This window comes from Pituophis catenifer, unplaced genomic scaffold (assembly GCF_029215685.1).
Source record: "Pituophis catenifer annectens isolate HBS135680 unplaced genomic scaffold, rPitCat1.0.hap2 SCAF_3, whole genome shotgun sequence".
Taxonomy (NCBI): domain Eukaryota; kingdom Metazoa; phylum Chordata; class Lepidosauria; order Squamata; family Colubridae; genus Pituophis; species Pituophis catenifer.
The window spans coordinates 215,529,937-215,557,514 of NW_027256883.1; the positions used below are offsets into that span (position 1 = coordinate 215,529,937).

The 27,578-nt window shown below is 48.4% G+C and overlaps 1 protein-coding gene across 1 annotated transcript in view; it reads right to left on the reverse strand.

Moving 5' to 3' along the window:
* CTNNBL1 (catenin beta like 1) overlaps positions 1–26,986 on the reverse strand; it is a 103,323-nt gene extending 76,337 nt beyond the window's left edge. Inside the window, exons 1-4 of the mRNA XM_070941866.1 lie at positions 26,929–26,986; positions 8,971–9,156; positions 6,562–6,668; positions 4,559–4,700 (exon numbers count right to left, since the gene is read on the reverse strand). Coding sequence (XP_070797967.1) covers positions 4,559–4,700; positions 6,562–6,668; positions 8,971–9,156; positions 26,929–26,958 — 465 coding nt within the window. The 5' untranslated portion in view covers positions 26,959–26,986. The remainder of the gene's footprint in view (positions 1–4,558; positions 4,701–6,561; positions 6,669–8,970; positions 9,157–26,928) is intronic.
* Positions 26,987–27,578: the final 592 nt, after the last annotated feature.

Sequence of the window (27,578 nt, forward strand, 5' to 3'; positions counted from 1 at the left end):
TTAGTTTCATTTTCATCACAATCTGATTAGCACAAGAAAAAAAAAAATCTGCCTCCTAGCAATTTGCCTCCTTGCAGCAAACAGCAGAGGCCCGCACGGCAATAGGCAACGGCAATCCCTGCAGTCTGAAACATCTGAGGGTCAGGAGGCCGATCCAACCGACATTCAGTTGCTTGTGCTAATCAGGCTGTGCTGAAGCTGAAACGGGCTGTTTGCTGTTTGCTGCAAGGAGGTAAATTGCTGGGAGGCAGAGGCCAAAGGGTGGGGGCCGGTGGGTGGGCGGGGCTATATTCGGTGTATAAGACGCACTCAAATTTTCACCCTCTTTTGGGGGGGGGAGTGCGTCTTATACTCTGAAAAATACGGTAGTTTCCATCCTTCACTTCTTGTTCTGCTTTCAGGTACTTTGAATAGGTTGACCCCCCCCTTCTTGGCAGCCCCCCAAATATTGTAAAATCATGCCACCCTTAGTCCTCCTGTTCATTAAACTAGACATATCCAATCCCAGCATCCGTTCTTCATATTTTTTAATCTCCAGCCCCCTAATCCTCTTTGTTGCTCTTCTCTGCACTCTTTCTAGAGTCTCCACATCTTTTTTACATTGCGGCGACCAAAACTGGATGAATATTCCACGTGTGGCCTTACCAAGGCCTCCTAAAGCGGTGTTATGGCCGATGGCCATTGTCATCCCAGACTTCTCATGGCTGAAGGGGACACAACCGGTCGTATTTTCTCTCCTTCCAGGCTGTCACTAGCAAGGCCTCCATCATTTATGTCCGTCCACACGACCGGCCCATCCAAGTCAACCTTTTAACAAATGACACGTTGCTGAGGCTGCTGAAGCCTTCAGAAAAACCTTGGGGAAACGAACTGTCAAAAGCCGCAGAGCTGCTTACGCAGAGGAAATGTTTCTGGATAAATTTACTTCGGGTCGTCTGCTGCTGTTGTTTTTTAAACTGAAGAAGGGGTGGGGGGGTTTCTGCAGAGATCAGCACTGCATAGTTCATACGCAAACCAAAAAAAGCAGGCTTGGAAGCCCCCTCCCCTCTCTGAGCTCATGAGGGCCCACTTGGATGGTTTCAGCTTGATGACGATGCTGATGTTACCCATTCAGTCATGCCTGACTCTTGGTGACTCTGTGGGCCAGGTGGTCTCTCCACATCTTCCCATCTTGCCCTACTTCCTTCAGCCCTTCACTGCTCAGCTCTGATGGTGTCCAGCCACCGTGTTCCTTAGCAGCCTGGTTTCCTTTCACCGCCAACCCTTCCCAGCATAATTGCTTTCTCCAATGAATTTCCCCACAAGACAGGGCCAAAATAAGTGAGATGCAGTTTCATGATTTTGCCTTCCAGTGACAGGTCTGGTGCGATGCGCTTCTGTGCTTGCTTGTTAGTTTACTGTCCAAGGAATATGCAGATGCCTTCTCCAGGCGCCACAGCTCAAACGAGTTCATTTTCTTCCCGTCTTGCTTTTTTTTAAGGTCCAACTTTCGCAACCAGAGGTAGCTATGGGGAACATAGGAAGCTACGTCCCCCATAACTACACCTCACTCTACACATATACAAATTAAAATGCACCATAGCCATGGGAGGCCCCACAATCGACTACAGTTTTGGCACAGCCAAATTAACCGCTGACTCTTCCAAACAGAATTGCTTCCTCCAGTGAATTCCCCAGCATGACGTAACCAAAGTGAGAGACGGTTTTGTGATTTTTGCCTTCCAGTGAGATGCCTGGTGTTGTGTGCTCCAGGGCTTCCTTGTTGGTCCCCTTTGCTGTCCAAAGAAGACGCAGGCGCCTTCCCCAACACCACAGTTCAAAGGAGCCCATTTTCTTCCTGTCTTGCTTTTTTGAGGTTGCAACATTCGCAACCAGAGGAAACTATGGGGAACACCAATGGAGCAGACTAACCTAAGTTTGAGGGCCAGTTGCTCCTAGCTTGACTGCCTTAAACACAATGAGCTGTATCCAACGAAATTTCATTTGCCGATTAGTGTACATTCAAAATGACAATAAAGTTATTCTATTCTGTTCTGTTCTGTTCTGTTCTGTTCTGTTCTGTTCTATTCTATTCTTATTCTATTCTATTCTTATTCTATTCTATTCTATTCTATTCTTATTCTTATTCTTATTCTTATTCTTATTCTTATTCTTATTCCATTCCATTCCATTCCATTCCATTCCATTCCATTCCATTCCATTCCATTCTCTATTCTATTCTATTCTATTCTATTCTATTCTATTCTATTCTATTCTATTCTATTCCATTCCATTCCATTCCATTCTCTATTCTATTCTACTCTACTCTACTCTACTCTACTCTACTCTACTCTACTCTACTCTACTCTACTCTACTCTACTCTACTCCTTATTCTATTCCATTCCACTCTATGCACAGGCATTTTCACAAACTTAAGTTAGCACACACTGCTCAGCGTGGCAAAAACCTCCACTGTGTAACCTACCTATGGAAATTCTCAGGCATCCAGGTCATGGTTGTTCCACAGGTGCTTTTGTCCAAACAGCAACTGGACTTTATTGATTTTTTTCCCTTGAAGATGTTAGTTAGGATGGGAAAAGCTTCTTGGATGAGCAATGAAACGTCCTCCAGAAAAAATCAACAAAGTCCAATTGCTGCTGGGAGAAAAGCCCCCTGGGGACCATCATGCAGCACCTTCAAAGAACCGGGTGGGGGGAGGAATCCTTTTTTTTTTTAATTCTCAAAGGACACCTGAAATCTTGTTCTTAAATCTGTTTTTTTTTTTTTATTCTGCCTTCTCATCTAGCCCGTCTTCCTTCCTGGCCAAGATAACATTTCTAAACAGAGTTTTTCAACGGTTACTTATCAGTAAGTAGGAAAGGCAACAGGCTGACATCAGACGGATGGCGTTTGGTAGATTTCTTAAATGTCCAATTTTCACAAAAGCCTCTGCAGGTTTTTCCTCTGCAATTCCAGGTCGACTCAAGATAAGAGACAGAAAGAACTCCCAGCTGCCTGCTAACATGGCAGACAGAGGCTGCCCTAATCACCCTCTTGGGAAGAAGGAGGCCCAGGAAAACAATCCTGGCCTGCTAACCTGACAGAGCAGGGGTGTCCAACCTTGGCGAATTTAAGACTTGTGGACTTTGACTCCCAGAATTCCCCAGCCACCAGGCTGTTCCCCATACATCCTTTCTCACATTTCATCACATTCACCCAACCAACCTAGAACCAAGGAGAAATTTCCTGACAGTGAGAATAATTAACCAGGGGGACGGCTTTCCTCCGGAAGTGGTGGGGGCTCCAACACTAGAAGATTTCAGGAAGAGACTGGAGAACCATTTGTCCGGAATGGTAGACGGTAAGGGTGTCTAACCTTGGCGTGTTCACGACTTGTGGGCTTCAACTCCCAGAATTCCTCAACCGACATAGCTTAAAGTTGCCAAGTTTGGACACCCCTGAGATAGATAGATAGATAGATAGATAGATAGATAGATAGATAGATAGATAGATAGATAGTCGGACGGACAGACAGACAGACGGACAGAGATAGATAGACAGATAGATAGATAGACAGAAAGATAGACAGACAGGCAGATAGATAGACAGACAGATGGACAGAGATAGATAGATAGATAGATAGATAGATAGATAGATAGATAGATAGATAGATAGATGTAGGTAGGTAGGTAGGTAGGTAGGTAGATATGAGAAATAAAGATTACATAGATAGTGTAGAAAGATAGATAGATAGATAGATAGATAGATAGATAGATAGATAGATAGATAGATAGATGGATGGATGGATGGATGGATGGATGGACGGACGGACGGACGGACGGACGGACGGACAGACAGAGAGAGAGATAGGTAGGTAGATATGAGAGAGAGAAAGATTACATAGATACTGTAGAAAGATAGATAGATAGATAGATAGATAGATAGATAGATAGATAGATAGATATAGATAGACAGAGAGAGAGAGATAGGTAGGTAGGTAGATATGAGAGAGAGAGAAAGATTACATAGATACTGTAGATAGATAGATAGATAGATAGATAGATAGATAGATAGATAGATAGACAGACAGACAGACAGACAGACAGACAGACAGACAGACAGACAGACAGATAGATAAGAGAAAGAGAGAGGCAGGCAGGCAGATGATAGAGAGAGGTAGCTAGATAGATGATAGACAGACAGACCTAGGCAGGCATGCAGATATGAGAGAGAGCGGGTGGGGTGGGGTAGAGAGAGGTAGAGACAGACAGACAAAAGATTCAGTTCTAATTTACTGAAGGAGACAATCTTGCCTACCAGATGGGAGGGGGAAAGGTCTCTTAGCCAGCCTCCCACACCAGACGCCCACCAGCAGTGTTGATTTATATCCCCCTTCCGGCCACCTGTGCATCTACCTGGCGGTGCTGCAGACTCCGTTTCTGCCAAGATTTAACCTCTGGAGCATCCTTTGGAGACAGCCGGTCGACACCCTGCCCCGTCCCGCCCCAGACATTCTTCTGGCTGCCCAGCCCCAAACGAATGCAAGAGAGCGGATCCCCTGGCCCCCTCAAGAAGGATATCGGTGTTGTCGTGCCCGAGCAGCCCAAGGAGCGAATGCACGGCGTTGAGTTCCACCAGGAGATGGTAGAGATCCGGCATGGTGGCCACCACGTGCATCTCTTGAATGATGTCGTTGAGGTCCAGCTCGGATTCCATGAATCTACGGACAGAGGAGCAAAACTTCAGCAGGATCCAAGAGATGGAATCTCCCCGTCAGGGTTCCAATTTAACCTCGCCTACCCCCTGGAGTGGGCTTAGGTTTCTGGGGGTATTTGTCATGGAATTGCCTAACCAACCTACCTACCTTCACATCCCAGCTCTTAACCCATGTGGCTTCGGAAAGTGGGTAGCCCTTCCGTTGGACCAGGTACTGCAATCGACCCCTAAGTAAGCTGGGAGTCTAAAATCTTTTTTTAACCTCGTAGTGTGTTTCTCCCTGCACTGCAATTGGCTTTGGGGCTGCCTGATCTACTTGTCTGATCTGGGAGCCTGCCGCCTGCTTTAATTGTGGAAGACTGGGTGTATTTTCCCTAGCAGACGGGGGAGTTATAGCTGTATTAACAAGGTTGATCACTTTCATTATAGCAGTGTTTCTCAACCTTGGAAGCTTGAAGATGGGTGGACTTCAACTCCCAGAATCCCCCAGCCAGCGCTGCTGGCTGGGGGATTCTGGGAGTTGAAGTCCACCCATCTTCAAGCTACCAAGGTTGAGAAACACTGCACTATAGGGTCATGATGGCGAACCTATGGTACACATGCTGGAAGTGGCACCCAGAGACATCTCTCCGGGCACACCAGCCGTCGCCCCAAAAGCCCATTCTGGGTTCCACGCGGGAGTGCTGGATACCAGAAGAGCAGCTCCCTTTTCTGCATGCGCGCACTGGGAAGCTGAGCTTCGGTTTCTGGCGTGCACATGTGCGCTGGCCAGCTGGTCTTTGCACACACATGCGTGCCAGAAACCAGAAAAGCAGGTGACCGGCACGCATGCACATGCCAGAAACCGGAAGCTCAGCTTCCCAGCGCGCACATGCGGACCAGGGAGCTGCTCTTCCAGTTTCCGACACTCCCCCGTGCGCACATGCTCCCGTTTCAGCACTCAGTGCCGAAAAGGTTTGCTAAACACTGCTATAGGGAAAGGCCCTTTAAACTTTGGTCCTAGCTTCTTGGAGGGGAGTTTCAACTTTAGGTAGTTTGTGGAGTGGTAAACCTTTACTCCCCACTTGGAATGGTGTCTTCCCACAAGGCAACGCTTGTTCGGTCACTTTTAACTAGGAGGTGAGCACCGGCTGTGAAGACTCCTGTTGTTTTCACCTAGGAAAGTTTGTCCCTCTCTCAAAACAATCAGTCCCACGGTCCAATCAAAGTGCCGTCTGGTTGCTAGGTGGCTTCACTCTGCCTCTCTCCCTGTGGGGATGACCTTGGTTCCCAAGAGGAATTATTTTGTTTTGGCTCAGAGACCCCCAGTTATCTCTATTCCTCCCCTCCCTCTCCCTCCTATGTGGCAGCACTGAAGCAGTAAAATGGCTTCAGGGTGGACTCTCCCCTTCTGTTCTGCCCCAGCTACGGACCCCAAAGAACACAGCACACACAAAGTCTATACAAAACTTAAATTTACTAAAATAACTCAGTTATTCTGGGAGTTGAAGTCCACAAGTCTTAAAGCTGCCAAGTTTGAAGACCTCTGCTCTAAAAGGATGCAAATGACCAGCTGTCTGCAAGGAGTATCAATCCTTCCGTTTCCCACCCTCCAGTCAGAGCTGAAGAAGCTTCTTGGATGAGAAGCGAAGCGTCTTCAAAAGAAAAAACAAACAAACCAGAAAGTCCAGTTGCCTCCTGAAAAAAAAGCCCCTTTTGGGACAACTGTGACTTGGATGACGGAGAACCTTCCACAGACTTCTTGAGAACATCAACCTCCCTTACGATGGAGTGAAGAGGCACCTCCGTCTCCCTTCACATCCGGGCAACTTTCGGAGAGCGGCGCCTAGAGAAACAGGCCCACACACCCCCACAACCCAACTTACTTCTCTGGATTGTCTGGGAATTTGATCCGGAGCTCCTGGTTCTTGTAGGACCTCTTCTCAAAGGTGAGGATCATCTTCTTGACGGAGCTTTCGTCCAGAGGTTCCTCCTGGTCAAACACAGCCCCGTTTAAGGACACCGTCACAGCCTCCTCCGGCACCCACAAACCCAGTTTGAACAGACTCCCTTCAGGCATGGGACCCTCTTCCTGCTCTGCCCCAGCTACGGACCCCAAAGAACGCAGCACACACAAAATCTATACAAAGCTTGTTTTACTCAAATAACTCAGTCTTTTTCAACCAAAGGCTGTCAATAAACTTTCTTAACAGCCTACAAGAAACCAAAGATAATCACAATCTTACTAAGGTTGGCAGAAAGCCCAGAAGCAATTTTGCAGAGAATCCAGCCGCGAAGGAGAGTGAACTAAAGTTGTTCCCTGCAAATTGCTTCAGTCGGCGTTCCTCCTTAATTAGGCTAAGGGAGTGGCCAATTAGCCCCAAGCCTTACTCTCGAGAAGACCTCCTCCTGAGGAGCCACTCCTGCCTTTTGGCAGCTCTGAGCACCGAGGAGCTCTGTGCATCGAGAAGAGGCTCCTCCTCTTCATCCTCTTCACTTAAAGGAGCTTCTGGAGGTTCTGAAGGCCCTGTCTGAATCCCCGCCTCTTACACCACATCTTCTCCAGCCTCCTCATTGTCCGACTCGAGTGCCAGCTGCACAGGCTGCTGGTGCAGCACCACACCAGCCTCCTCACTGTCGGAATCAGCTACAATCCGCACAGGCCGCTGACGGGCCACAACACTTCCTGGTAAAGGTGGCGCTTGCCGCCATCTTGGATCAGGGCCCCCAACACTGGCAAGGGACAGCTGGGAGGGAGGGCCCCTCATTTCGCCACCCCATTGCTCCCTCCCTCCCCATTGCCGCATCACGTAACAATTGGTGGGAGAGGGCTGCTTGCTGCTCTCTCAGCCTGGCAAGTAAGCTCAGAGAGCACCAAGGACCCTTCATTTCGTCCCTGAACTCCCAATATTCTCTTTTATAGGTGGGAGGGGGCTTCTTCCCCGAGAAACCAAGCACAGGTAGCCCTCGACTTACAATAGCAATGGAGCCCCAAATTTCTGTTGCTGAGTGAGACGGTTAAGTGAGTTTTGTCCCATTTTATCTTCTTTCTTGATGCAGTCATTAAGTGAATCACTGCAGTTGTTCAGTTAACACCATTGTTAAGCGAATCTGGCTTGGTCACCAAAGGGGATCACCTGACCCCTGGGGCTGTCATAAATATGAGACAGCTGCCAAGCGTCTGGATTTTGAGCAGGTGACCATAAGGGAGGCTGCAACGATCTCAAGAATAAAAAACGGACATAAATCACTTTTTGAATGGTCACGAAATGAACTGTTGTAAGTCGAGGACTAACTGTAAAAGTGTCATTGTCCTCCCCCCCCCCCCCTTTTCAGGAAGAATGCAGGAAGTGACCGGATTGAGAGAGTTAAAAAGCAAAGATAATTTATTTAAAGACTGTGTTTAAAAAAGGTTGCAATATTTGTCAAACTGGGTTATTTCTGCCAACTTTGTATTGTTGTTGCCACAGGCAGGAGGTGAGATGGGGGGTGGGGTTTTTAATGTGTTTTTAATTATACGATGGTTTGGGTTTTTTTTTTAAAAAAAAGGGAAGCTACCTGGAGTCACTTACATGTGAGCTGGGTAGCTGTATACATTCGTTTAATAAACAATAAGTCAAACCAATAAATAAATTTTGCCGGTGTTTCAAAAAGACAACAACAATAATAATGTGAATACTGTGAAGTGTCACCTTGGGAAAGTATCTCTGGTGGGAACTGCTCCTGTTTTCCGTTTCTGTGTGAACCCTGGATAGTATACATGACCTCAGTGTGTCATTTCTCATAGAAGAAGCCGAGCTAGGCTTCACTTGGGGTGGTTTAAGGCAGAGGTCTTCAAACTTGGCCGCTTTAAGACTTGTGGACTTCAACTCCCAGAAGTCTCCAGCCAGCTGGCTGGAGAATTCTGGGCGTTGAAGTCCACAAGTCTTAAAGGTGCCAAGTTTGAAGACCTCTGGTTTAAGGACAGTGGGTTGGACTAGAAGACCTCCAAGGCCCCTTCCAGCCTTAGGATTCTAAGTTCTGTGACAGGGGTCTCCAAACGTGGCCCCTTGACGACTTGTGGAGTTCCAACTCCCAGAATGAGGACTGAAGACCACAAGCGCTCAAAGGGCCAAGGTTGGAGACTCCAGTGCTAAGGCTTTCTCCTTCTCCTGCCCAACTATAGGAGAAGCCACGTCTTCTGCAGTCAGTGGGGAACCCCCCCCCCCAAAGTGCTGCCTTGGCCCCGGAAGGGAGCAGGCGACCGTAGGGGACGGAGGGCCAGGAGCCAAGCAAAGGCAGGACGAGATCCTCACCTCTTCATCCTCCTCCTCGCCCTTTTCAAAAATGTGGAGCAGCTTCTTCTTGTCGTCTTCGGACTCCTCGGCCGCCGGAGGGTCTTCCTCCCGGTAACGGCCACGCTCCCGATAGCCTCCTGGCTTGTGCCGCGTCTTCGGCTCCTCGTCGTCGTCATCGCGGGTCCGCTTGGTCCCCCTGTTCGGCTTGGGAGAAGGAAACGTTCAGTCGGCAGAGGAAGGAAGAGCGGCACCAGGGATGGGACCCCTTGCAGCAAAGAGGGGGGGAGGGGGGACTTGGCTCAGGGTGGGGGGAAGTCCAGGGCTCCTGCCCATCGGTGCCAGGGGGAGGCCGGAAATACTGGGGGGGGGGGGGGCGTCCGAGGGGCAGCCGGGCAGGTGGGGCCGCCTGCCACTTCCCAGATGGGAAAAGAGCTGCTTCCAATGGGTCCCACGTGGGAGTCCCCCCTCCCTCCCCCCCCTCCCATTATCCCTCCCTCCCTCCCTTCCCCTTCTCTTTTTCTTCTGTCATTCCTACTCCTTCTTTTCCTTCCTTTCCTCTTTTCCTTCCTTTTCACTTTTCCTTTTTCTTCTTCCCTCCCTCCCTTTCCCTCCCCTCTCTTTTCCTTCCTTTTTTCCTTCCTTCTTCCTCCCTCACTTCCCTTCCCTTTTCTCTTTTCCTTCTTTCTTACTTTTTCTTTCCTCCCTTCTTCCCGCTGTCCCTTTCCTTTTCTCCTACTTTCTCTTCCTTCCTTTTCCTTCCTCTTTCCCTTCTTTCTTACTTTTTCTTTCTTTCCTTTCTTCCTCTCCCTTTCCTTTTCCCCTAGTCTTTCTCTTCCTCCCTCCTCTTTCCCTTCCTTTTTTCCTACTTCCTTTCCTCCTTTCCTTTCTTTTCCCTTCCCTTTCTTTCCTTATTTCCTACTATTTTTTCCTTCCTCCCCTTCCTCCTCTTTTCCTTTCCTCCTCTTTTCCTTCCTTTTTTCCTTCCCTCCCTCCCTCCTTTCCTTTCCCTTTCTTTTGCTTATTTTCTACTCTTTCTTTTCCTTCCTCCTTTCCTCTTTTCCATCTTCCTTCCTTCCTTCCTTCCTTCCTTCCTTCCTTCCTTCCTTTGCCAGGGTAGCAGCTTGTCCTCCAATGCTAAAAAGACCTCCGTGCCCCCCCCCACACCCTGCAAGCAAAGCTCCCCCAACTAATCTGCAATGCCGGGACCCGTTCAAGTGGAAAGAGAGCCACAAGCACATCTGCATCCTAGGAAAACCGGCCCTGGCCTCCTAGTGGGAGACAAGCCCAGAGGAAGGGTCCCCCCCAGGTGAAAAGGGGTGGGGGGGGTCCCCTACTCTCAGCTTCCCCCTGAACTTCCTGGAGTTGCTTCAGCCATTTTTCCTTCCAGGAAGAGCCCAGCTCTCACCTCCTGGGAGCATCTCCTTCATTCCTGGAGGGGACGGAGGGTTTTGCCAGCAAACGTGGTTGGCTTCCCCACCCCCACCTCCACCAATTAAGGGGTTGGGGGGAACGTTGCAATAAAAAGAATGTCCCCGCCCTCCCCAAGCAGAGAAAAAAATCCTTTTGCAGGCTTCAAATGGCCACCGAGAGAAGTTACAAAAGGCTTGTCAAGGCTTGGCTTTTGAGGGCTTCTCTGGGCCAGGCACACCTGCAGCCGGGGCTGCTTCTCCTTTCCTGGGGTGCTTTTAATTGAGAAGGCAGGGAGACACAACAGCTGCCATGAAGGGCTTGGAGGGGGGGGGCAGGAGCACAGAGTTTGGAGAGACACAAAGCAAGGGAGCCCATCTCACCAGAACCGTGGTAGAATGAAAGCCTCCCCCCCCAAACCCTCCGGGACCAGCCCGGTGCCTCTGAGCCCCCCACCACCCAGGCCTTGATGGGCAACTGCAGCCAGCCTGGACCTCAGCTGGGATATAGCCCTTCATATACAATAAGAGAGCCGGGAGTTTAAGCATTAAACATTCCTTTCCTTCCTTCCTCCAATTTCCTTCCTTCTGCTCCTCTGTTCTACTCCTTCCTTCATATCTTAATTTCCTTCTTTCCTTCCTTCCCTCCTTTCTCCTTGCCAAGTACCAAAAATAAACCCCTCTCGGTCCCCCCCTCCTCAGCTGCAGGCAGTCCTCCCATCTCTCCTTCAATCGTCCCATTGAGAGCAATGAGCCTCCTCCCACTGAGCTGAGCACGGAAGCATCTCACGCAGCTCTGGGCCAGGCGAGGAGGGGAGGGGGGACACGGGACCGATCCTGAGAGACCCATTCAACCTGCAAAGAAGCTCCAGACAACCATTTCCCACTATCTCCAAGGAAACACTTACGTGTCCTTGGATAGTGTCCTCATAGAAATAGAAATAGCACTTAGACTTACACAGTGCTTTTACAGGAAGCTGGCCTGGCCTAACTCTCCTCTTTTAAATTTTTAATTCGTGATTTTATAAATTGGGTGTTTTAATCTGTGTTTCGGCCGAAATATTTAATAATTTTAAGGGATTTTTTAATATTTGTATTATCTGTATTTTATCTTGGCTGTTCACTGCCCTGAGTCCTTCGGGAGTAGGGCGGTATAGAAATTTGATTAATAAAATAAAATAAATAAATAAATAAAAATACAGCCCTCTCTAAGCGGTTTACAGAGTCAGCCTCTTGCCCCCAACAATCTGGGTCCTCAATTTACCCATCTCGGAAGGACGGAAGGCTGAGTCAACCTTGAGCCTGGTGAGATTCGAACTGCCAAATTGCAGGCAGTTGGCAGTCAGCAGAAGTAGGCTGCAGTACTGCACTCTAACCACTGCGCCACCATGGCTCATGTGCCCTTATGTGTCCCTATATGTCCTTATGTCCCTATATGTCCTTACATGTCCTTGAAAAGACAAGGATGCCTGTTGGAACTTCACAATAGGGTTACTAAGCAATCGGTCATAAGTCGAGGACAGCCTAAATTCAACGACCTTACAGGTAGTCCTTGATTTATGACCATAATTGACCCCAACATCTCCATTGCTAAGCTGAATGCAACGAAATTTCATTTTAATGGATGCCGATAAGTGTCCATTCAAAGTGACCATAAAGTTATTCTACTCTACTGCTCTACAACCTATCCCCCTCCCTGCTGGACAACCCCCCCCCCCCATGTGGATCGCAAAGGCAAGCTGGCTTTGGACGGTTTTCCCTGAGTCCCACTTTGCATCCTGAATATTTTAAAAATAGCTTGCTCCGTTCGTGATTTGCATATCGGCAACGCCATATTTATATATCCCCCCGCCCCCCGCCCCGTTGGGGGGGGATGGAGAGGTGATTTACAAACCGTGCCATAAATAGATAAGAGCTCGGTGGGGGTCCTTTGCCAGATTGCCTCCGGTGCACGGCTCACCTAGGGCCCTGCCTCCAAAATGGTCCTTCCAGCAAATTTTTTTTTTTAAAAAATTGAGTTGCAAGCTCCGGTAAACTCCAGCTTCATCAGCATAACGCAGCAGGGCTGAATCTGGGAGGAGCGCAGCAAAAGTAACTTGGGCAGGAATTAACACACTCGGCTTAATCTTATTTAAGAAGATGCCGGCTGCAAAAGCAAATAAACCCGGTTACTATGGTGCCGGGAAACCGTGCGTTGCAGGAGGATGAAACGCAGGGGGGGGGGGGAAAGGGGCTTTCTAGATGCCAGCAGGAAAAAATCTCCAGCCACTTATTAGGTACCAATTTGGAAGTCTCACAAGAAAGATCTGATCTCTCCAAGGGACCCTTTGAATCTTTGGGGACCCCCCTGGGTGAAGACAGCCTCCTCCCTCCCTCCCTCCCTCCCAGCCCCGGACTGGTCAGTATCTCCGAAAAGGAGGAATCCGCCTTGGCTCATGCAATTTCGGAAATAAGAAATTAAGATTAAGGATCCCTGGAGGCTTTTAAGAAGAGACTGGACTGCCATCTGTCAGAAATGGTGTAGGGTCTCTTGCTTGGGCGGGGGGTTGGACTAGATGACCTACAAGGTCCCTTCCAACTCTGTTATGCTGGCTGCTGGGAGTGAAGTTCATTGGCTGTTGGCAGAGAGGGGTGAGCACAGGAGGGGGAATCCTTGGTGAGAGGCAAGGAAGGTAGGAAGAGGCCTCTTCCTTTCCAGAAGGGACGGAGAAAGCCAGCAACTCAAAACACAGAGAGGAAGAGGAGGGGAGGGGGAGTCCATGGTGCTCTCTGAGCCTGTTTTCTTCCACACGTTTCCATTGCCCCAACTAGGTGGGTGCGCCGATGGTGTTATTTAGTTTGGGTACATCTGCAAGAAAATCATCAAAGCTCAGAGAGCCCCCAGGACCCCACAATCCTCCTCTTCCTCCTCCTCTCCACAATCCCCATTTCTTTCTAGCACTGATGATGTTCCCTAGTTGGGTCATGAAACGCCTGCAGAAAACCCCGAGAGCATCTTTCTCTCTGAGGAAGTTGGGTGGCTAAAAAAATACAGCATATAAATAAATAAACAAAGAAGCTCAGAGAGCACCAATGACCTCCCACCCCTTCCTCCTCCTCCTCCTCTCCACAATCCCCACTCCCTTCCAGCACTGATGATGTTCCCTAGTTGGGTCATGAAACGCCTGCAAGAAAACAACCAAGTTCAGAGAGCACCAGGGACCCCATACTTCTCCTTCTCCTGCTCCTCTCTGCAAACCCCACTCCCTTCTAGCACTGATAACGTTACTTAGTTGGGTAATGAAATGCTTGCAAGAAAGCAAAGCTCAGACAGCACCAAGGGACCCCACAGTTCTCCTCCTTCTCCTCCTCCTCCTTCCCACAAGCCCTCCTCCTTTCAAGCACCGATGAGGTTACCTACTTTGGATCATGAATTGCCTGCAAGCTCAGAGAGCACCAGGGACCCCCATCATTCCACTCCGAACCACAAATATTCTCTTTGATTGGAGAAGAAAATGATGTTTTCTCTGTTCTGAAAACTTGGCTTAGGAGGGCGAGTTAACGGGGAGGAGACCCCACCCGGCAAAAGACTGGATCTACAGTTCTAAGGCAGCACCAGAGAGAGTCACCCACTTGCAAGCTTTACAAAACAGAAGAGGTGGGTACCAGCTCAAGCACCAGTGGCCAGAAGTGCACGAAATGCTAATGTTTAGAAGCCCTGGACCGCCCAACCCCAAGGTTAGGAGAGATTAGGGGAGCGGAGGCTACAACATACTGTATTAAGAGCCTTGGTGGCGCAGCAGACTAAAGTGCTGTTAAATAGCACCAGCTGCCTGCAATTACTGCAAGTTCAAATCTCACCAGGCTCAAGGTTGGCTCAGCCTTCCCTCCTTCCGAGGTAGGTAAAATGAGGACCCGGTTTGTGGGGGGCAATAAGCTGACTTTGTATTAAAAAAAAGAACACCGCTTAGGGGCGGCCGAAAGTCCTACTAAGCAGGTATATACAAAAGCATGAAGGCTATTGCTTAACGCATTGTAAGCCACCCTGAGTCTCCGGAGAAGGGTGGCATATAAATCGAACCAATCAATCAATCAAGACATATGAATTGAGTCTGTCTAGTTTACTGAAAAGAAGGATTGTGGAGGGGACATGATAGCAGTCTTCCAATACCTAAGGGGCTGCGATAAAGAAGAGGGGATCAACAGAGGGAGAGAATCAAGATCCCAGGAAGTGTTAATAAAAAGGTAAAGGTTCCCCTCGCACATATGTGCTAGTCGTTCCCAACTCTGTTTAGATTAATGAAAAGAAGGACTTCAATAGAGCCTTGGTAGTACAGGGATTTAAGGCACCCTGTTATTAAGCTTATTAAGACCAGCTGCCTGCAATTACTGCAGGGTTCGAATCTCGCCAAGGCTCAAGGTTGACTCAGCCTTCCATCCTTTCTAAGGTAGGTGAAATGAGGACCCAGTTTGTGGGGGCAATAAGCTGACTTTGTATAAATATACAAAAGGATGAAGGCTATTGCTGAGCACATTGTAAGCCGCCCTGAGTCTTCGGAGAAGGGCGGCATATAAATCAAATTAAAAATAAAATAAAATAAATAAAATAAAATAAAATAAAATAAAATAAAATAAAATAATAAAATAAAATAAAATAAAATAAAATAAAATAAAATAAAATAAAATAAAATAATAAAATAAAATAAAATAAAATAAAATAAAATAAATATATATATATATATATAATTTGATTTATATGCCGCCCTTCTCCGGAGACTCAGGGCGGCTTACAATGCGTTAAGCAATAGCCTTCATCCTTTTGTATATTTATACAAAGTCAGCTTATTGCCCCCACAATCCGGGTCCTCATTTCACCTACCTTAGAAAGGATGGAAGGCTGAGTCAACCTTGAGCCTGGTAAGATTCCAACTTACAGTAATTGCAGGCAGCTGGTGTTAATAACAGTGCTTTAGTCTGCTGCGCTACCAGGGCTATTTGAGGGGTTGCCACAAAAAAGAGGGGGTCAACCTCTTCCCCAAGGCACCTGAAGGAAGGAGAAGCAGCAACGGATGGAAAGTAACCAAGGAGAGACGCAACTAAGAACCTAGAACTAAGGAGAAATTCCCTGAGAGTGAGGACAATTAACCGGTGGAACTGCTTGCCTCCAGAAATTGTGGCTGCTCCGACGCTGGAGGTTTTTAAGGAGAGACTGGACATCCATTTGTCTGGGACGGCATAGGGGTTCCTGCTTGAGAAGGATGGACTAGAAGACCTCCAAGGTCCCTTCCAGCTCTATCCTGACTGACCTCTGGTCCTGGTGACCGACTCAGGTTGGATCCTGGAAGAGAAACCCCTGAACTAGTTTGGTTGGCTATGACCCCTCAGCCCCTGGGCATCACCAGAAAGCAGAGCTAGGAAGGCTGCAAGCTGCAGTCTTTAACCATCGGCTCAGGCCATCTGCCAGGCCTTTCTCTGGCATTGCCAAGCGGATGGATTCTCACACCCTCCGGACAGCACCAGGTGTGGCAGGCACGGTTCTTGTGTTTTCTGCTGCTGCTGCAGGCAGCGCCTTCCCTCCCTCCCTCCCTCCCCTCCCCTTCCTCCTCCGATCAATACTCAGGGCTGAATTCAGAGGCAGGTTGCCCAACCCGGCCAAAGCGATGGTTGGCACCGAAGGAAGACGGCTGTTTGATTAAACAGAGCCCAGATTAAATGTTTGAAGAGAGAAGAGAGATCGGAGAGAAAAAGCAATTACGGAAGGAAGAGAGTATTAGTAGTTCAGGGTTGAACTGTGGGGGTCTTTGGTGCTGAGCTTGGCTGTTTTCGTGTAAAAGTTTGATTCCCTCCAACTAGGTAACATCATCGGTGCCAGAAGGGAGGGGGCCGGTGGAGTGGAGGGAAAGAGGAGGAGGAGGAGGACTGGTGTTCTCGGAGCATGGTTTTTTGTTTTTGCAGACATTTCAGGACCCAACTAGATTACATCATCAGGGCTAGAAGGGAGTGAGGTTTGTTGGGTGGGGAGGGAGAAGGAGAAGAGGAGGAGAAGAAGCAAGAGGAGGAGGAGGAGGAAGAGGAGGAGAAGGAGGCCGACTACTCTCTGAGCTTGGCTGTCTTCTCGCAGACATTTCACGACCCAACTAAGTAACGTCATCAGTGCTAGAAGGGATTGCAAATCCACCAGAAATCCTAGGCCTCCCTCCAGCCGCGTCCCTCAACTGTACGCAGAGTCTCCCTACAAGCCCCGTCCTGCAGAGACGGCAAATCCCAGCGAGCGGCCGTAGAATCGGATGGCCTCCAATAAATCAATTTCCAATTTCCGAGAAGAAGCTTTAAGAGGAACTCAAAGGCGAAGGAGAAGCCCAGACGGAGGCAGCTGTTATGAAAGGGGGAAGGCTTCCTTCCCCAACACCCCCTCCCCAATTCTAGGATAGGACCAACGTGAGGCCAGAGAGACTGGAAAGAGGCCTGAATAAATGAAATCCCCCTCCCCAAAACACACACACAAATAATCCCTTCGCTGCAGGAGCGTTTCATTTCCAAAGCGGGTAGAAAAAAATTATGAGGAAAATCAATTTTCGTTTTCCATGCAAACGGCTGGGGGAAAGAAATGAGGGGGATGAAATACGGCGCAGTATTACACTTTATAATGTCTTCCCTGCCATATGCAAATTACATCAGAGGTACTTAGAATTAAATGAGAAGGCAATCAATAATGGCAAAAGCACCCTGTCCAAAACAAAAAGAAAAATCCCAAAGAAATAACGAAAGGTGAAAAATGAATGTTTTGCCTCAGGATTAGAAGGGGGGGGGGGGGAATCACCAATAGAAGAAAATATTTATAGATCGGGACCGAACTGTACTCTCTGAGCACAGTTGTTTCCTTGTAGACGTTTCATGACCCAACTAGGTAACAGCATCAAAGCTACAAGAGAGGGGGCGGGGTTGCAGGGAGGAAGAGGAGGATTGTGGGGTCCTTGGTGCTCTCTGAGCTTGGCTGTTTTCTTGTGGAGTTTCATGACCCAGCTAGGTAACACCATCAGTGCTGGAATGGAGTGGGGTGTGAGAGAGGAGGAGGAGGAGGAGGAGGAGGAGGAGGAGGAGGAGGAGGAGGAGGAGGAGGAGGAGGAGGAGGAGGAGGAGGAGGAGGAGGTGGAGGAGGAGGACGACGACCGTGGGTTTCTTGGTGCTGTCTGAACTTGGCTGTTTTCTTGTAGACATTTCATGACCCAGCTAGGTAACATCATCAGTGCTGGAATGGAGTGGGGTGTGTGAGAAAACAAGCAAAGACCCCCTCAGTTCAATCCTGAACCACCAGCATTTTCTTCTGTTGGTGTTTTGATTGCTTCATGGCTAAGGTGGGATTTGAACTCACTGTCTTCCGATTTCTAGCTTGGTGCCTTAACTACTAGACCAGAAATCTCCAACCTTGGCACTTGTCCAACGTTGGCTCCTTTAAGACTTGGGGACTTCGATTCCCAGAATTCCTTAGCCAGCATTGCTGCCTCGGGAATTCTGGGACTTGAAGTCCAGAGGTTGTAAACTTGCCAATTTGGGAAACCATGGTTTAAAGATAGCTCTCTGTGCAAGCCCAGCTGGCTTCGCTCTTGGTAGGAAAGAGACATGTCCCAGGCGCTGCTAGCCAGGCCCAGGTTCCCGGGATACCCTAAATTGCAGGATTAATTGCAAATCAATGCAGCCGCATTTCTTTTAAGCGACAATTCCCCCTCCCTCCCAATGCTGGCTAAGGCTTTAACCAGCTTGGGTTCCCCCCCCCCCTCCCCCCCCTGAAATGCAGATGACAAATGGGCATTTGCAAGCATTTAACTCCAGGCTGTGGGTGAAGAAATGGATCAGAACGCTGTTATAAAAACATTAGTTAGATTTAGGAAGGCTGCCTTCGGCTGCAAAGAGGGGAGGGAAGGAAATGGCAGATCTGTAGAAAAGGCTGCCCGGGTGGGGTGGGGTAGCCCGAAGACCCCACGGAGGAGCCACAAACACTGCAGTCTCACAAAAGTGTTTCACATTGGCACCGCAAACCTTGTGTGTGTGTGAGAGAGAGAGGATTATTTCAGAAATTGCAAAGGCAGAGTTATTTGCCTAACCAGCTATGTAAACTGGAACAAGCCCAGGTTTGTTTAACACATTAAGCCTTAAAATGTGGTTTGTGAACCGCGCTGCCTCCTTCAAACCACAGGCCAAGCCAAGGCCAAGATATGCGAACCGGGGTGGATAAAAATGGATTTTTTTAAAAAAATGGATTTTTTTTTTATTTTTATCAAATTTATTTTAATTGAATGCTTTTGGAGTAAAAATCTATCTAAAGATAGTTTTCTGTTTAAGATACATTAATAAGTTAGTTTACTGAGTATGAAATGGAGCTTAGTTATATAGCATGAGGCCGTCTATTCTGCAATATTCACATTTTTGGTAAACTCATTCAAGGAATCCAAGCTCTGCAAGCAGAGATAAAATGCACTGCATTGATGCATTCACACATTCACACAGTTGCAGGAACTGGGTATGTCTAGTTTGATGAAAAGAAGGACTAGGGGAGACATGATAGCATTTTCCAATATTTGAGGGGCTGCCACAAAGAAGAGGGAGTCAGGCTATTCTCCAAAGCCCCTGAAGGCAGGACAAGAAGCAACGGATGGAAACTCATCAAGGAGAGAAGCAATTTAGAACTAAGGAGGAATTTCCTGACAGTTAGAACAATTAACCAGTGGAACGACCTGCCTCCTGAAGTTGTGGGTGCTCCAACACTGGGAGTTTTTAAGAAGACAATTGGATAACCATTTGTCTGAAGTGGTGTAGGGTCTCCTGCCTAAGCAGGGGGTTGGACTAGAAGACCTCCAAGGTCCCTTCCAACTCTATTCTATTCTAATTTCACAGTAAACCAGGAGATAAGTCATAAAACAAAGTTCAGGAATATTCCTTTATCCCACATTAGATTTGTTTTGCAAATCTAATGTACGCTACAAACTGTATGATTGTTTGAAGAGAAATGCATTTGTGCCACCAGGCTCTCAGTGTGAGAAGGAAGGGCAAGCAGTAAAAAAATGAAAGTGAAACCTTCTAGGCAGCTGATAAATATAATATTAAAGAGCACCTGTCATTTCAGATCCATCATGGCAGCAGTGCCTGTTAGCGGGCATCCACTCACCTGCCACGTCCCTCACCTTGTGGTGTCCCTGCCACCTCATCAGCCGTCCTCCTCCTCCCCCAAACCACTCTCCCTTCTGGCACTGATGATGCTACCTAACTGGGTCATGAAACGTCTGCAAGGAAGCACCCCATCTCAGAGAGCACCAAGGAGCCCACAATCCTTTAGCTACAAGTATTCCATTACCCTAAAGTCTTCCATTAGATACAACAGTTTCTTTTGAAACGCTTAAAAAATATCCTGGAGGATCCTTCAGATTCTGAAACGGATGAATTTTTCTGGCACAGGTTTTTTTCCCCCCCTTTAATTCATCTCAGCAAATGGTGAAGAAGCAATTATAAAAATGAGGTCATTTTTATATCTTCGCTGCTTATAATAAAATCGCAACTTTTCCAAAACTGTGCTGCTAAAGACTCTCTACCAATTGATTTGAGGGGGGGGGGGCATTTTGCCCCCTTAATCAATGCTTCTGCTCCAATAATGGCAGCCCGTTTAGGATGATCTGAAAAGGAGACCGGTCAGTTTCACGAGGAATCAGGCCGGCAAGGAAACTGGGGAAACTGCTGAATAATTTTTCACCATTGCATTCCCTGTCTATATTCCCCTCAGGCATATAAATTGTTGCAATAAAATCAATTCGGTTCTCATTTGTTTTCAGAAAATACCAGAAAGCTCAAGTGTAGCTTCCATTAGAGCCAGGCTGGCATTTCAAACGTGGAAAATTGGCAAAATAAAGACAAAAGGCTTTGAAAAAACTCTTCAAAACGGACAGATCGCGCATCATAAATTACTTATATTCATACCGGACGTCTCTGTGCAAATATCACATTGGACAGAAATACAGAATATGGATATTGATGATGCCTGCATTTCCAGGAGGAGTTCCATATTCACATGTCATTAGCATTATAGGTACTTCTAGATACTCTCTTTTTATCTTGGAGGGGCCCCAGGCGCAAAGCTTGGAGGAGGACAAGAAGCGTGCGAGAAAAAGACAAGGAATTGCCTCAAAGACTCCAAATTAGCAATGGATTTTTATCCGTCAAGCAGGGGGAAAAAAAAACCCCGACACGCTGCTATATTTCAGCTTAACTTGCTTTCTTTCATAAGAGGCACTGTAATTATTATAGATAATTAGAAGAAGCAGGACACGGGAGAAATACATTTGCTCAGCCGTTAAAGCGATCCTGACGGTGTTATTGCTGGGATGAAATGAGAGAGACCTTCAGCTCCAGACTGGAAGCAAACAGGAGACCGTTTCAAATAAGAGGGGCGTGGAAGCCGAACAAGATCAAATAGGTATATAATTCAAGGGTGAAAAAGGGAAGGTTCTACATTTAGGCAAGAAAAAACCAAATACACAGGTACAGGTGGTACCTTGCTCAATAGTAGTAACTATATGCAAGAGGGATCTTGGAGTCCTAGTGGACAATCACTTAAATCTGAGCCAGCCGTGTGCAGCAGCTGCCAAAAAAGCCAACACAGTTCTGGGCTGCATCAACAATCAAGATCCCGTGAAGTGTTAATACCACTTTATAAGGCCTTGGTAAGGCCACACTTGGAATTCTGCATCCAGTTTTGGTCACCACGATGTAAAAAAGATGTGGAGACTCTAGAAAGAGTGCAGAGAAGAGCAACAAAGATGATTCGGGGACTGGAGGCCAAAACATACAAAGAACGGTTGCAGGAACTGGGCACGGCTAGTCTAGTGAAGAGAAGGACTAGGGGAGACATGATAGCAGTCTTCCAATATCTCAGGGGCTGCCCCAAAGAAGAGTTGGGGGGGTCAAGCTATTCTCCAAAGCTCCTGAAGGCAGGACAAGAAGCAATGGGTGGAAACTAATCAAGGAGAGAAGCAACTTAGAACTAAGGAGAAATTTCCTGCCAGAGAGAACAATCAATCAGTGGAACAACTTGCATGAAAACATCTGCAGAAAAAGTCCTGCAGCCAAGAAGGCTCCACACCCATTTGCACCACTCAGGTAACCCTGAGGACACAGGTAAACCTCCAAGTGGCCTCAACAATTGTCTAAAAATGATGCAAATGACCAGCTGTCTGCAAGGAATATAAATCCTTCCATTCCCCACCATCCAGTCAGAACTGAAGAAGCTTCTTGGATGAGAAGCGAAACGTCTTCAAAGGAAAACTAGAAAGCCAAGTTGCCTCCTGAAAATGCACCTTTGGGACAACTGTTGTTAAGTGTGAAAAAGGGTCATAAGTGCCGTTGTAACTTCAAACGATCATTAAATGAACTAAGTTGAGAACTACCTATATAATCAACTGTATTCCCCATTATCTCCTCCCACTTCCATTTCCAAGGCTTGGAAGATTAAGTAGAGAGCAGGAAGTCTCTCTCTCTCTCTGTACAGGTAGTCCTCGATTTACAACAGTTCATTTAGTGACCATTCAAAGTTACGACGGCACTGAAAATAATGATTTATGACCATTTTCCAGTTACGACCGTTGCAGCCTCCCCGTGGTCATGTGATTCACATTCAGATGCTTTGACAACTGACTCTCTTTTATGACGGCTGCAGTGTCCTGGGATTACATGATCCCCTCTTGCAACCTTCTGACAAGCAAAGTCCACGAGGGAAACCAGATTGCCTTAACAGCCATGTGACTCATTTTACAACTGCAGTGATTCACTTAGCAAATGTGGTGAGAAAAATCGTAAAATGGGGCAAAATTCACAGTGTTTCTCAACCTTGGTAGCTTGAAGATGGGTGGACTTCAACTCCCAGAATCCCCCAGCCAGCAGCGCTGGCTGGGGGAATTCTGGGAGCTGAAGTCCACCCATCTTCAAGCTACCAAGGTTGAGAAACACTGACTTAACAAATGTCTCACTTAACATAAACTTTGGGCTCCCTGGTGGTCGTAAGTTGAGGACTCCCTGTATAACAGAGAGGTCCCCTGTTGTCCTGGTAAACAAATGAGGATTGAACTGCAATCCCACGAAGACTGAAAAACCTTCAGCGTCATTCCAGAATCCAGGGTCCTGGGTTCAAGTTGCAGGAAGACAAAGCCCATCAGCATAGCAGCCAAAGCTCATCGGAGGTCAGGGCAGTCTGGTCATGCCCAAGTGACGCAGAGAAGGGGGGGCACGGCTTCTTAACTAGATTTACTGGATCTGTTGAACCACCTCCCCGGGATGCTTAGGTGGGTTCTCCCAAAGGAAGGACCCCCACCCCAACCCCACGATCGATTCGGATCAACTCTACCTTCTGCTTTGCTCTTAACCCCTTTGGATTCTGGAACCATCATCGTTCTAAAATGCCATTATTAAAAGTGAAGGACAAAATCAGACTCAACACAAATACGCAGAAACCCATTCAGCATGCATGCCAACTTCACAATCCGATGCGTGTTTGTGTACTCTGTGTGTGTGTGTGTGTGTGTGTGTGTGTGTGTGTGTGTAGAAGGCGGGGGACTAGCCCACTTGCAAAGAAGCAGGGTCTCTCTTCTTTCTTTGCCCTGCCAATCCGAATGCAACAGGGGTGAAAGTGGGGTGAGGGCGATACCTTCCTCCGCCTCCTCCTCAAAGGGACCAGGGGACACGGGGAGATCCTGTGCAAGAGAGACGGCTTCTCTTTGGGGTCTCTGCAGCTTCCAGGTCAGCAGGCTGGGAAGGGTCTTGAAACCCATGAAAAAGGAGCCTCAGTGCCCCCTTGCACTGGTGACACCAGTGGGGACAGGAAAGGTTTGCAAGAAAACCACCAAGCTCAGAGAGCCTCAAGGACCACACACTCTTCCTCCTCCTCCTCCTCCTCCTCCTCCTCCTCTCCCCAAGTCTTTCTTCCTTCTAGCACTGATGATGTTCCCTAGTTGGGTCATGAAATGTCTGCAAGAAAACAAGAGAGCCCCAAGGACCCCACAGTCCTCCTCCTCCTCTCTGCAAATTTTCCTCCCTTCTAGCACTGATGATGTTCCCTAGTTGGGTCATGAAACGTCTGCAAAACACCCACCCAGCTCAGAGAGCCCCAAGGACCCCACAGTTGTCATCCTCCTCCTCCTTTCCCTCCTCTTTTCTCCTCCTCTTCCTCCTTCGCAAACCCCTCTCTCTTCTAGCACTGATGACATTCACTAGTTGGGTAATGAAACTCTCTAAGAAAACTGTCAAGCTCAGAGTGCACAAAGAATCCCATAGGCCTCCTCCTCCTTCCTCCCCTTTTTCCTCCTCCTTCTCTCTGCAAACCCCACTCATTGCTAACACTGATGATGTTACCTAGCTGAGTCATGAAATATCTTTTTTTAAAAAATAACCAAGCTCAGAGAGCACCAAGGACCCCACCATCTTCTTCTTCTTCCTCCTCCTCCTCCTGCCAAACCTAACTGTTCTGCCCCAGCTACGGACCCCAAAAAACGCAGCACACACAAAGTCTGTACAAACCTTAGTTTACTAAATTAAATCAAATAAAGGCTATTAATTAACTTTCTTAACAGCCTACAAGAATCCAAAGAATAATCGTAATCTTACTATAGTTGGCAGAAAGCCCAGAAGCAATTTGCAGGAAAACTGATAAGAGAACTAAGATCAGGACGCGAAGGAGAGTGAACGAAGTTGTTCCCTACAACTTGCTTCAGTCGGTGTTCCTCCTTAAATAGGCTAAGGGAGTGGCCAATTAGCCCCAAGCCTTACTCTCGAGGAGACCTCCTCCTGAGGAGCCACTCCTGCCTTTTGGCAGCTCTGTGTGCCCGTGCATCGAGAAGACGCTCCTCCTCTTCGTCCTCTTCACTTATGGGAGCTTCTGGAGGTTCTGAAGGCCCTGGCTGAATCCCCGCCTCTGGCACCACATCTTCTCCAGCCTCCTCACTGTCCGACTCGAATGCCAGCTGAACAGGCTGCTGGCGCACCACCACACCAGCCTCCTCGCTGTCGGAATCAGCTACTAGCTGCACAGGCCGCTGACGGGCCACAACACTAACTCCCTTCTAGCACTGATCAAGTAACCTAGTGGGGTCATGAAAGGTCTGCAAAACAACAACAACAACAACCAAGCTGAGAGAGCCCCAAGGACCCCATCATCATCTTCCTCCTCCTCCTCCCAAACCTAACTCCCTTCTATCATGTAACCTAGCGGGATCATGAACGGTCTGCAAAAAAACAAACAAACAAACAAAAAACAACCAAGCTCAGAGAGCCCCAAAGTCCCCACAGCCCTCCTCCTCCTCTCTCTCTAAATCGCCCTCTTCTTCTTCTCCTCTTCTCTTTCTCTCTACAAACCCCACACACCTTTCTAGCACTAGAACTGATGTCCTTGCCTAGTTGGGTCATGAAACGTCTGCAAAACTGCCACCCAGGCTCAGAGAGCCCCAAGGAGCCCCAAACGCCCCCTTGCCCCTCCCTGGGCCAGTCAGCCTGGGTCGTGGTCTTCCTGCCCTCCCTGGACCCATCCAGTCAACCAAGACGTATCCTAGAACAGGGGCCTCCAACTGTGTCCACTTTAAGCCTTGGCGGACTTCAACTCCCAGAATTCCCCAGCAGTTTGCTTTGCTTTTTTTATTTTACCAATGGTTAGATAAAAAAATATGGAAATGAAATATGATCTTTCCAATAAAAGTAATGTAGAATTATATAAAATATAATATAAAGATGTACTATTGATGGAGCGATTTAAGAGGATGATATGAATGGTATAATATAAATTAACTCAATTTTAGAATATCAGGTATGAAACGAGGGAAGAAGCAGACATAGCCAAATATATGATTAATCAGGATAATAAATGTATGGATATACATAAGGTGAAGACACACAAAAGACTTGTAACCAACTGACAGTATTTGTTTAAAAATAAAATTTTCTATAAAAAAACAATAACAGGGGTCTCCAACTTTGGCCACTTTAAGCTTTGGTGGACTTCAACTCCCAGAATTCCCCAGCCAGCTTCGCTTTGCTTTTTCCCCCAGCTTTGCTGTCTGGGGAATCCTGGGAGTTGAAGTCCACCAAGTCTTAAAGTGGCCAAGGTTGGAGACCAGGGTGAAATCCAGCAGGTTCTGGAGAACCGGTAGTGGAAATTTTGAGCAGTTCAGAGAACCGGCAAATACCATCTCTGGCTTCCCCCAGGAGTGGGGTGGGAATGGGGATTTTGCAATATCCTTCCCCCAGGAGTGGGGAGGGATGGGGATTTTGCAGTATCCTTCCCCCAGCAGTGGGGAGGGAATGGGGATTTTGCAGTATCCTTCCCCCCAGGAGTGGGGTGGGAATGGGGATTTTGCAATATCCTTCCCCCAGGAGTGGGGAGGGATGGGGATTTTGCAGTATCCTTCCCCCAGCAGTGGGGAGGGAATGGGGATTTTGCAGTATCCTTCCCCCCAGGAGTGGGGTGGGAATGGGGATTTTGCAATATCCTTCCCCCAGGAGTGGGGAGGGGATGGGGATTTTGCAGTATCCTTCCCCCAGGAGTGGGGTGGGAATGGAGATTTTGCAGTATCCTTCCCCCAGGAGTGGGGAGGGGATGGGGATTTTGCAATATCCTTCCCCCAGGAGTGGGGTGGGAATGGAGATTTTGCAGGATCCTTCCCCCAGGAGTGGGGAGGGGATGGGGATTTTGCAGGATCCTTCCCCCAGGAGTGGGGTGGGAATGGGATTTTGCAGTATCCTTCCCCCAGGAGTGGGGACAGAATGGGGATTTTGCAGTGTCCTTCCCCCAGCAGTGGGGAGGGAATGGGGATTTTGCAGTATCCTTCCCCCGCCACGCCCACCAAGCCACGCCACGCCCCCACCAAGCCACGCCCACAGAACCGGTAGTTTAAAAAAAATGTGAATTCCACCCCTGTTGGAGACCCCTTTGGTAGAACATCTTCACAAAATGAATAAATAAAATCGAGTTTAAACACCTGCCTTTTGGTTAAAGCCCAGCCTGGTGGGGAGGGGGGGGGGGCAAAGCAAAGCAAGGGGGGGGGGGAACCCTGGAGGGGGGTGGAGATGAGCCCCCCCCCGCATTTCAGTTATAAAGGGGGGGAGGGATGGAGGGGGTCACCACTTTACTCCCCCCCCACGACCCATTAGAGCAGTGTTTCTCAACCTGGGAAGCTTGAAGATGGGGGGACTTCAACTCCCAGAATCCCCCAGCCAGCGAAGCTGGCTGGGGGAATTCTGGGAGTTGAAGTCCCCCCATCTTCAAGCTTCCCAGGTTGAGAAACACTGCATTAGAAGCTCCTAAGGCTTTGCCAGGGATGGGAGGCCACCAGGCGATCCCCCCTCTCAAAAAAATCCCCCCTCCCCACTCCAGCTCCCCCACCCACAGCACAATTTCTCGTGGCGGGGAGTCCCACCGGCTGCCCCGGCCCTGCTGGACTACAACTCCCATCAGCCCCGCCGGCCAACAACAACAACAACCACCAGCATCCCCGCTCTGCCCTCCCCCCTCCCCAAAACGGGCAGGACCCCCCCCCACTCCTCACCCCCCCCACCCCTTCCTCACCTGGTAGCTGAGCAGCTCCCCCACGTCCATGGCCGCCGCTCCTTCCGCCGGGTGTCGCGAAAGGCCGCGCGCGTTGCCGTAAAGCGCTCTGCCCGCTTTCCCCCCCCACCAGGTTGGGCCTTCCGCCGTAAAGCAAGGCGCCGCCCGCTGGGAGGGCGGCGCCGCCGCCGGAGAGCGGCCGGACCGTAAATACGGCAATAGGAGCGCAGAGGGGCTTTTGGGACACCGCAGTTCGCCGATTAGCTGCGCGGTCCAGATTTGGCAGGAGGCGGGGAGGGGAGGCTGAGCAGGGATGGGGGGGGGAGCGGCTGGTGGGATTTTGGGGGTGTTCTTCCTGCCGCCCCCACCCCGCCCTCCCCGGAGGATGCAGAAATGTATATCCTGAGAAATCGCAGCTTATTAAGAATAGAATAGAATAGAATAGAATAGAATAGAATAGAATAGAATAGAATAGAATAGAATAGAATAGAATAGAATAGAATAGAATAGGACCTTGGAGGTCTTCTAGTCCAACCCCCTACTCAGGCAGGAGACCCTCAACCATTTCAGACAAATGGCTGTCCAGTCTCTTCTTAAAAACTTCCAGTGTTGGAGGATCCACAACTTCTGGAGGCAAGGAGTTCCACTGGTTAATTGTTCGTTGACAAACA